Genomic DNA, 9969 nt, shown 5'->3' on the forward strand with positions numbered 1-9969 from the left:
GCTCATCCTGTCTCTCTCTGTCTGGCTCATCTCTGTGTCTGTGTGTGTGTGTGCACATGTGTGTGTGCACATGTGTGTGTGCGCGTCCCCTTCCCAGGTGACCTTTCCCCCCCCCACGAGCACACCTGTCTGAGCGATGAAGACAAGCAGCGGGGCGGGGCCCAGGTGGGAGTGGCCCAGACCAAGGACTGTGGTACGTCCACGGACGGCCCCTGCCGACGCGGCCACGCCCCCGTCACCACGGGAACACGCTCCAAGCTGCAGGACAGGAAGCCGCCCCCGCCCCCGCCCCCACCCCAGGACTACGCCCCCGCGCCCCTGCGCCCCAGGGGGGGCGGGGCGGAGGACAGGATCCACTACACGACCGACGTGTGTCTGGAGCCCACTGAGGAGATATACCTCACGCCTGTGCTGCGCTCCTCAGAGTCGCTCCACGACCACGCCCACGACCACGCCCACGCCCAGGACCAGCCAGACCTTCCTCCCTCCCAGCAGCCGGAGCACGGCCGCATGTCCCTCAGCTCAGACACCGAAGGCCCGCCTCCCTACCAGCCCCTCCCCGACCGGACCAATCCCTGCATCAGCGAGGAGGACGAGGTCTACGTGGCCCCGCCCCCTTCTTACGCCTCGTGCATGGAGGCGCTCGCCACCCCTCCCGCCCCCCTCGGGGGCCCTGCCCTGGACATGAGCCTACAGGGGGCGGGACTGGGCGTGGTGGGGGCGGGACTGGGTGTGCAGTATGTGGATGACTATGGGGGGGAGGACGAGGAGGAGGACAGGGTGATGAGGGACGGACCAGGGGGGCAGGGGGGAGGTGGGGGGAGGCAGGGGGCAGGCAGGGGGCCGGGGGACCCCGGGGCCCCACCTCGGACTGCCATGAGTTCGGAGGCCAGCGGCCTTTCGTACGACTCTGTGAAATACACGCTGGTGGTGGACGAACACGCCCAGCTGGAACTCATAAGCCTTCGGCAGTGTTACCAAGGTTACAGCGACGACAGCGACACAGCAACCGTGTACGACAACTGCGTCTCGTCTCCGTATGAGTCGGCCATCGGGGAGGAGTACGAGGAAGAGGAGGAGGGGGAGGAGGAAGAGGAGGAGGGGGAGGAGGAAGAGGAGCGAGCTGGGGTAGCAGGGGGGAGGAGAGAGGCCAGCGCTTGTCTCTCTGATGACTCCACCCCGGAGGCTGACCTGAACTTCTCGAAGAAGTTCCTCAACGTCTTCCTCAACGGACGTTCACGCTCCTCCAGTAAGTAGAGAGAGAGAGAGAGCGGGAGCGAGAGATAGAGAGAGCGAGAGCGAGAGCGAGAGCGAGAGCGAGAGACGGAGGGTGATGGTCGTTATCTAGTTAGGCAGAAACCTGTTAACGACCATTCATTTGAATCAGGTGTGTTGGAGCAGGGTAACATATAAAACATGCAGGACTGGGGGGGGGCTGAGGACCAGGGTTGAAGACCTCTGTCCTAAATACAGTTTTCCCTCTGCTCTGTAGGGGGCAGAACTGATGCTAGCTAGTAGCGTGTTCCAGAGACAGAGAGGGGGAGAGGGACACAGGAAGGGAGGGAGACCTTTTTTTTTTTTTTTACAAACCATACATTGCAACATTGATAATCTTTTAGTACATGAAAGGTACAGAACATTTGCCAATGGCATACTAACATTGTAATCAAAAATACACATTTTATAATACAGGAATAATAATGGATTACAAAGGAAGTGAAAAAAAACACACAAAAAAACATAGGTGAAGGAAGAGAGAGAGACAGGAAGAGAGGGACAGGAAGAGAGAGAGACAGGAAGAGAGAGAGACAGGAAGAGAGAGAGACAGGAAGATATAGACAGGAAGAGAGACAGGAAGAGAGGGAAAGAGGAAGTGTCACTGAGTCACCTTGGGAATCCCCTGGGATATTATTCACTGGTCGTCCAGTAAGGCTGTGTGTGTGTGTGTGTGTGTGTGTTTAGAGTCCTTAGCTTCATCCTGGAAGCTGTCCATGTTTCTTAGTACCAATTAATGTACCCATTCTACAGTAATGAGCATTAAGTGCCGAGATAGAACCCAGCTGTTCACCTCAGCCCAGTGAGGAGGGAGACAGCAAGACACCCTGCTACCATGCACCAAGCAGCTAGACACCCTGCTACCATGCACCAAGCAGCTAGACACCCTGCTACCATGCACCAAGCAGCTAGACACCCTGCTACCATGCACCAAGCAGCTAGACACCCTGCTACCATGCACCAAGCAGCTAGACACCCTGCTACCATGCACCGAGCAGCTAGACACCCTGCTACCATGCACCAAGCAGCTAGACACCCTGCTACCATGCACCAAGCAGCTAGACACCCTGCTACCATGCACCAAGCAGCTAGACACCCTGCTACCATGCACCAAGCAGCTAGACACCCTGCTACCATGCACCAAGCAGCTAACTACAGATCTGCAGGGATTTGCAAGTTCATGTCACATGTCACACCCGCCCCCTCCCCCCCCGTCCCCTCCCCCCGTCCCCTCCCCTCCCCCCCCCCCCCTCCCCCCCCCCCCCCCCCCCCCTGTCGCCCCCCCCCCCCTGCAGGCGCAGAGTCCTTCGGTCTGGTCTCCTGTGTGATCAACGGAGAGGAGAAGGACCAGACACACAGGGCTGTGTACAGGTGAGATACTTCTTCATCACCATCACCTTCATCATCATCAAACTACAGCTTCCGCTCTGAATCCAACACACAAGCTGATTTTGTTTTCTGTCTGTTTGTCATTCCCCCCTCCCTCCCCCCCAGGTTCATCCCCCGTCATGATGATGAGCTGGAGCTGGAGGTTGACGACCCCCTGCTGGTCCTGCTCCAGGGGGAGGACTACTGGTACGAGGGCTACAACATGCGCTCTGGCGCCCACGGCATCTTCCCCGCCTTCTACGCCACGGAGATCACCCAGGAGCCTCGCGCCCTCACAGGTACCTGGAAGCCTGGGGGGCAGGGGGGGGGGGGAGGGGGGCAGGGGGGAGGGGGAGCAGGGGGGAGGAGGGCAAACACAGACACAGCTTTAGAGGTCAGCCTCCAGGTCAGCCTCCAGGTCAGCCCCCTGGTCAGCCATTAGTCAGCCTCCAGGTCAGCCTCCAGGTCAGCCTCATAGTCAGCCTCCAGGTCAGCCTCCAGGTCAGCCATTAGTCAGCCTCCAGGTCAGCCTCCTAGTTAGCTTCCAGGTCAGCCTCATAGTCAGCCTCCAGGTCAGCCTCCAGGCCAGCCTCCTCCTCAGCCTCCAGGTCAGCCTCCTCCTCAGTCTCCTAGTCAGCCTCCAGGCCAGCCTCCTCCTCAGCCTCCTAGTCAGCCTCCAGGTCAGCCTCCAGGTCAGCCTCCTCCTCAGCCTCCTGGTCAGCCTCCAGGTCAGCCTCCTAGTCAGCCTCCAGGTCAGCCTCCTGGTCAGCCTACAGGTCAGCCTCCTGGTCAGCCTCCAGGTCAGCCTCCAGGTCAGCCTCCTCCGCAGCCTCCTAGTTAGCTTCCAGGTCAGCCTCCTGGTCAGCCTCCAGGTCAGCCTCCTAGTCAGCCTCCTGGTCAGCCTCCAGGTCAGCCCCCAGGTCAGCCTCCAGGTCAGCCTCCAGGTCAGCCTCCTAGTCAGCCTCCAGGTCAGCCTCCTAGTCAGCCTCCAGGTCAGCCTCCAGGTCAGCCTCCAGGTCAGCCTCCTCCGCAGCCTCCTAGTTAGCTTCCAGGTCAGCCTCCAGGTCAGCCTCCAGGTCAGCCTCCTGGTCAGCCTCCAGGTCAGCCTCCTGGTCAGCCTCCAGGTCAGCCTCCAGGTCAGCCTTCAGGTCAGCCTCCTCCGCAGCCTCCAGGTCAGCCTCCTAGTCAGCCTCCAGGTCAGCCTCCAGGTCAGCCTCCAGGTCAGCCTTCAGGTCAGCCTCCAGGTCAGCCTTCAGGTCAGCCTCCTCCGCAGCCTCCAGGCCAGCCTCCAGGTCAAGGCATGTTCAGGTGTGACAGCAGCTCTTCTGTGTGTTTCTGCAGATGGGAGGACGTCTGAGTGGGTGGACAGATACCGCCTGAAGTTCCTGGGGTCGGTCCAGGTGCCCTACCACAAGGGGAACGATGTTCTGTGTGCAGCCATGCAGAAGGTGCAGTGTGGAGGCTGTGTGTGTGTGTGTGTGTGACAGTGAAAGAGAGCAGGGGACAGACAGAGGGAATGAGGGAGTAAAAGACAGAGAAAGGAAGAGAGAGAGAGACAGAGAGTGAGAGAGAGAGACAGAGAGTGAGAGAGAGTGAGAGAGAGTGAGAGAGAGTGAGAGAGAGTGAGAGAGAGAGAGAGAGAGAGAGAGAGAGAGAGAGAGAGAGAGAGAGAGAGAGAGATGGAAAGTGAAGGATGGTAACAGACTGACAGAAGAGGGCATGACAGGAAAGAGAAATGTATGAGTGATGAGTCATATCCTGTCTTCTGTTTTGATTGACACTAGATTGCGACCAATAGGAGGTTGACAGTCCAGTATAACCCTCCCTCATCATGTATCCTGGAGATTAACATGAAGGGAGTCAAACTGATGGTGCAAGACGACTATTATGCTTCCGACAGAGTAAGAAACCTCACTCTCACACACACACACACTCACACACTCTCACATACACACACACACACTCTCACTCACACACTCTCTCATACACACACAAATTGACACAGCAACTCTACCTCAGAGTAATGATTTGCTGCCCCCATGTGGCCAGTATGTGCTACCACAGCCCCCAGAACCTCAGTGTAAACTGAAGCGTGTCCCGGAATACCTGGTGTATCTGGTGTATCTGGTGTATCTTGTGTATCTGGTGTACCTGGTGTATCTGGTGTACCTGGTACTCGTTCCAGGGACCTCTGACTCCTTACCATTCACGCTGACGCTAAGCTAGCTGAGGGTCGACTGTATTTACACCTGAGGACTGAGGAGTTAAACCAGTTCACATAGGTTTTACCAGCCCTGCTCGATGTAATCTGTGTTTGTCTCTGTCTGTCTCTCTCTCTCTCTCTGCAGAGTAACGAGTGCAACCACTTCTTCCAGCTAAAGAACGTCTCCTTCTGTGGATGTCATCCCAAAAACAGCAAGTAAGAGACCAAGCTAACAAGCTAGGCTAATGCTAACGGGCTAGGCTAATGCTAACGAGCTAACTCATCTGAGATACCTCCTCCCAGCTACCAGGCACTGTGCATGTACATAAATGGTCTGTCTGTGTGCAGGTACTTTGGCTTTATCACAAAACACCCAGCCGAACAGAGGTTTGCCTGCCACGTGTTTGTGTCAGAGAGCTCCACCAAGCCCCTTGCCCAGTCTGTGGGGTGAGCCAATCCAGAGAACCACCTCTCATGCACATCGACACATGAGTCACTGTCAACTACTTTCACGAAATCAATGAGATTGAAAATGTCAAATCTTCCTGTTCTCTATCCCCTTCTATCCTCCCTCCCTCCCTCCCTCCCTCCCTCCCTCCCTCCCTCCCTCCCTCCCTCCCTCCCTCCCTCCCTCCCTCCCTCCCTCCCTCCCTCCCTCCCTCCCTCCCTCCCTCCCCTGACAGGAAAGCCTTCCAGTTGTACTATAAGGAGTTTGTGGAGTTCTCCTGCCCTACAGAAGACATCTATCTGGAGTGACCCTCTCCTGCCCATCCCCCTCCGCCCACAGCATCACAGTGTATTATAGCCATGCTGCATGGACCAACCCACCCTAACAAAGACAATCAACACCTGTCAAACAGAGCTGGTGGACGAGAGAGAGATGAGGGGGGAAGGGGAGGAAGGGGAGACATGTCACCAGTTGTTCTGTCTGTCTATCTGTGGAGGAGACGAAGGGATGAGAGGAATGACAGAAAGAAGAGGAGGAGATGGTGAGGAAAGGACTGAAGAGAGGAGGAGTGGAGAGAGGGTGAGGAGAGAGGGAGAGGAGAGAGGGTGAAGAGAGGTGTTACTTACTATGCAACATGGATTCATGGATGCAGAGAGGATGATTGCACCCTGTCCACCAGAAGCACAAGATGGAAACCAGCAGGTCAGAAGCAACTCCCAGGTTCAAATCCCACCCCTGTACTTCGCTTTATACAGAAGCGTCTGTTAATTGAACACGTTATTATAAATAGACATGCTTCAACAGTGAATGTGTTTGGTAACTCTTCCCTGCTGACTGACGTCTCCTGAACGCTGAGATTCCACCAGGTTCCTCCACGGTCCGCCTCACGCTACGTTCTCTCTGCAGTGTGTTTTCAGCTGTCTGCTGCGTTGGGACATCATGCACCAGTGGGGGTTTGTTATACAGACTTAAAACTTGGGAAAATATCAACTTTTGAGTGCTCACAGATCCGCTTGACCAATCAGAGCACAGGTGTTTTAAATCCCCTGCACGGTGTGGTACGCAGCACCAACAGTTGGATCACACAAATCCTGACCAGACACGTGTGTAGAGACACGCTGTAGAGAGAACCTGCTGTGATATTAGACACCTCCAGCTACAGCTCACCTCTAGAGAACCTCCTAGCTTCATCTTCCTCGTTATCATCACAGTGGCCAATCAGCTGTCGTTGCCATTTTGGGATGAAGTTCATTCACACTCCAGTTTACCATTCAGTCATATCAAGTGGAGTGACATCACTTCCTTTAGAAACAGGAAGTGTGAAAGTGTGCAGAGTGCAAATAGAGGATGTCAAGTGAGGATCTAGAAGGTTCTACAAGTGCTGACTTGACCCAGGAAGCACAAAAAACAGGAAATGACCTTTGGCCTCTTCCACATCCATACATGTAGTAGTGCCTCTTTTCTTACCATCCAATTTAACGTCACCTTTCTTCCCTGAAAGATCACGGTGGATGTGTTGACGAGAATTATGCTGTGTTTCTATGAGAGGCTTGAAATCAAACGTGATGTTTTATCTGGTGATTAAATCCATTGGAATGAAAGTATTACATAATTCACAACATCCTAAAACTCATTTCTAACACAAAGTTCACTGAACAAACCTGTCATTAACATGGCGATGAAAATATTGTAAATGTATGTTTCTAAAATATGGGGATCTAATTTATGAATGATGTGGGATTTTCTAAGTGGTTCTGTCTTCTTGTCATAACTCGTTACGATCATCCACATTTTCCATGTCACAATTGTTTTAATTCTTCATCCAAATTTATCTTCATAATTTCATCATCAACTTCATAGTACCTTCATCATCCACTTCTGAAGTTCTGTTCTGCTCCAAACTGTTTTCAGAACAAAATCCTGGCCTCAATAAAGGTACTAAATGCAGGCTCTATAAAGTGTGTACAGACATGCCATATATAAATAAATATATTGTAATTACAAATAACACATTGTACTGATTAATTCTGTAGTATGTGAAATTCTTATTTTTTTTAAGTGTGAATTTGATGATTTAGTTAAAAATGTTGATGGAGCATTCTGGTGTTCTGTCCTTTCTGCTTTAGAGACACTGTCAGGAATATTAACCTATCAAGCATTGCACAGTCAGCCGTTGAACAAGTTTAAGAAAGCTTTATTGCTTGCGGCCGGCCCACAAGGAGACAAAACATCACACCCCATTGTGCTACAAAGTTTGTCTGCTAGCATGTTGTGCTAGCTAGCTATTTAAGCAGCCCTGCTCTTTACAGTCATTGGTTAAGACAAAGGCATGCAAATGTCCCATGGCTCTTCTTCATTGGCTCCTTGCATAGACCTGGCGCGCACGTGTTTGAGTGTGTGCGTGTTTACGACATCAACCCTGATTGAAACACAACAACAAGATCTCCGGTCCGGGTTGTAAAAGCTCTGTCACATTAGGTATCAACATATGGTCACTAGCCTTTGCGTCTCCACCTATAGTCTTTGTCACACAGCATCTCCTTAAAATAACCAATCCCCCCTCTTCTTAGTCCTTAGGTTGTATGTTTACCCAGAGTTCAGATTTGGGGTAGGCCTTTCTTTGCACCCAAGGAATGCTGAACACAGAATCATTCTTATACAGAACAAATGTGTTACATCTTCAATTTTTCCAACACACACGCACACACACGCATGCACGCACACACACGCTTATGTACATACCCATACACACACTACCACATACACACACACTCGCAAATGCATCCACACACTGACACACACACCTGGTTCAAATTTTCTGCATGTTTTATTTTGTGAAGTGAGAGGTGAAGCAAGCTGTTGAGGTTTTGCTCCAGGTGGGTTCTAGTCAAACTCATCCTCCAGGTGGGTTCTAGTCGAACTCATCCTCCAGGTGGGTTCTAGAAGTACTCATCCTCCAGGTTGGGTTCATAGGAGACCGTCAGGGGTTTAACTCCGTAATCTGTGAATATTACATATAAATCTGTAATCTTTCTATATAATATGATGTATGATGTATATACTGTATATATATTTTTTTATAAAATGAGATTTGACGTGGACAGTTTAAGAGGTCATCTGATCTTCCAGTCTCACCATCTGAAGGGCTGCTGAGGTCTGTGAGAAGATCTGGATTGAACAGCAGTTCCAGATCTGGACTGTCCCTCTCCTCGACTGGAAACACAAGGTAGGAACCAGGAGCATACACACTACTTTCACACTATACTTATTTACACACTCTTCTTTGGATAGAAGAATGAGCTATGTGTGTGTCTTTATGTCCAACTGACTCCCCCACCTGTGCGATAGAGGTACAGCTAAGGTTGCACCAAATCAGAGCTGAGATTAGAAGCAGGGTCACCATCAACTGGGGGTTCTCCACAAGCGCCATGTTCAGACTCCCGTTAGCCAAGCACGCCTCAGACTCCAGTTAGCCAAGCACAGCTCAGACTCCCGTTAGACAAGCACAGCTCCGACTCCCGTTAGCCAAGCACAGCTCAGACTCCCGTTAGCCAAGCACAACTCAGACTCCAGTTAGCCAAGCACAGCTCATGACGCCACAATCTAACTGTGACAGAGAGACGTTTCCATGGTGTTCGTTTTTACGGAGCCCCTGAAGGGACCTGTGCGCACGAGAAACTTGCACACAATAAATTATTAGTTTCAAGTTCACTTGCCATTTATATTTACAGGTATGGCTACAACGAAATTAGCTGGGCCTGCTCCTCTACATAACCCTTTTTTATTTAATATAAAAGTGTTGTCAACGTTGCAAATCGTGATGTGTGTGCAAATAAAAGAACGGCAGCATGTTAAACTAGTCCCGTTTACCAAAACAGTTGGGCCTAAATGTACCGTACATTCAAGTGAAACGATAGTCTTTGCTCTGCTTTACTAGCTTATTACCGCCTTAGTGTTAGGCCTATAACTATAAAATATGCTATAATATAAATAGGTATGTCAACAATAAAACAGTAGCAGACATGTTAACATACAACACACCAGTAACCTAATGGTGAATTTACCGAAAGCTGTGGTAAATATATTTGGTAGATTGGTATTTTGTTATGTTTCCAACTTGTTTTTTCACACCGTGAAAGGGGAGGAGAGGGGAACAGACAAGGCTAAATGTTTCCAACTTGTTTTTTCACACCGTGAAAGGGGAGGAGAGGGGAACCAGACAAGGCTAAAACAGCAGAGTAAAGCAATCGCTCAGTACGGCCAGAGTGAGTTGGCTTACTTGTTTGAAATATCTTGTTTCAAAGGGGGTTCTATATTATTGATATGCAATATGAGTAAATGTTTAAAGATCAGTAAAAGGGTAAGTTTAAGTCATACTATAGTTCAGGACTGTTTCAACTATGAGACTCACCACCGTGATATAAGAGAACCCTGTTTCATTCTACACATTCACTCTTTCTTTCACTCAACACATTCATGTTGAATGACTTTTAATCAGTGCAATATTCATAAAAAAACTATATTTACAGGTTAGACCAGGCACAGTAAATGTAGATCACATTAACACACTTCCGTTTGAGATTATACTGTATGAACTAAGTACGAGTTGAGATCGAGTAATCTGCTGTTTGACCACTGAGGGGCAGTAGTGTCATGACTCAAATCCAGTCAGGTC

The 9969-nt window shown here is 50.8% G+C and overlaps 1 protein-coding gene across 1 annotated transcript in view; it reads left to right on the forward strand.

The window, feature by feature from the left end:
• The window catches only part of mapk8ip1b (mitogen-activated protein kinase 8 interacting protein 1b), a 30520-nt gene extending 23255 nt beyond the window's left edge, over positions 1–7265 (forward strand). Inside the window, exons 5-12 of the mRNA XM_047041907.1 lie at positions 98–1249; positions 2571–2646; positions 2770–2942; positions 3985–4091; positions 4428–4544; positions 4992–5062; positions 5195–5293; positions 5530–7265. Coding sequence (XP_046897863.1) covers positions 98–1249; positions 2571–2646; positions 2770–2942; positions 3985–4091; positions 4428–4544; positions 4992–5062; positions 5195–5293; positions 5530–5602 — 1868 coding nt within the window. The 3' untranslated portion in view covers positions 5603–7265. The remainder of the gene's footprint in view (positions 1–97; positions 1250–2570; positions 2647–2769; positions 2943–3984; positions 4092–4427; positions 4545–4991; positions 5063–5194; positions 5294–5529) is intronic.
• The last annotated feature ends 2704 nt before the right edge of the window (positions 7266–9969 follow it).

The sequence above is a fragment of the Hypomesus transpacificus genome, chromosome 19 (assembly GCF_021917145.1).
Source record: "Hypomesus transpacificus isolate Combined female chromosome 19, fHypTra1, whole genome shotgun sequence".
Classification (NCBI taxonomy): Eukaryota; Metazoa; Chordata; class Actinopteri; order Osmeriformes; family Osmeridae; genus Hypomesus; species Hypomesus transpacificus.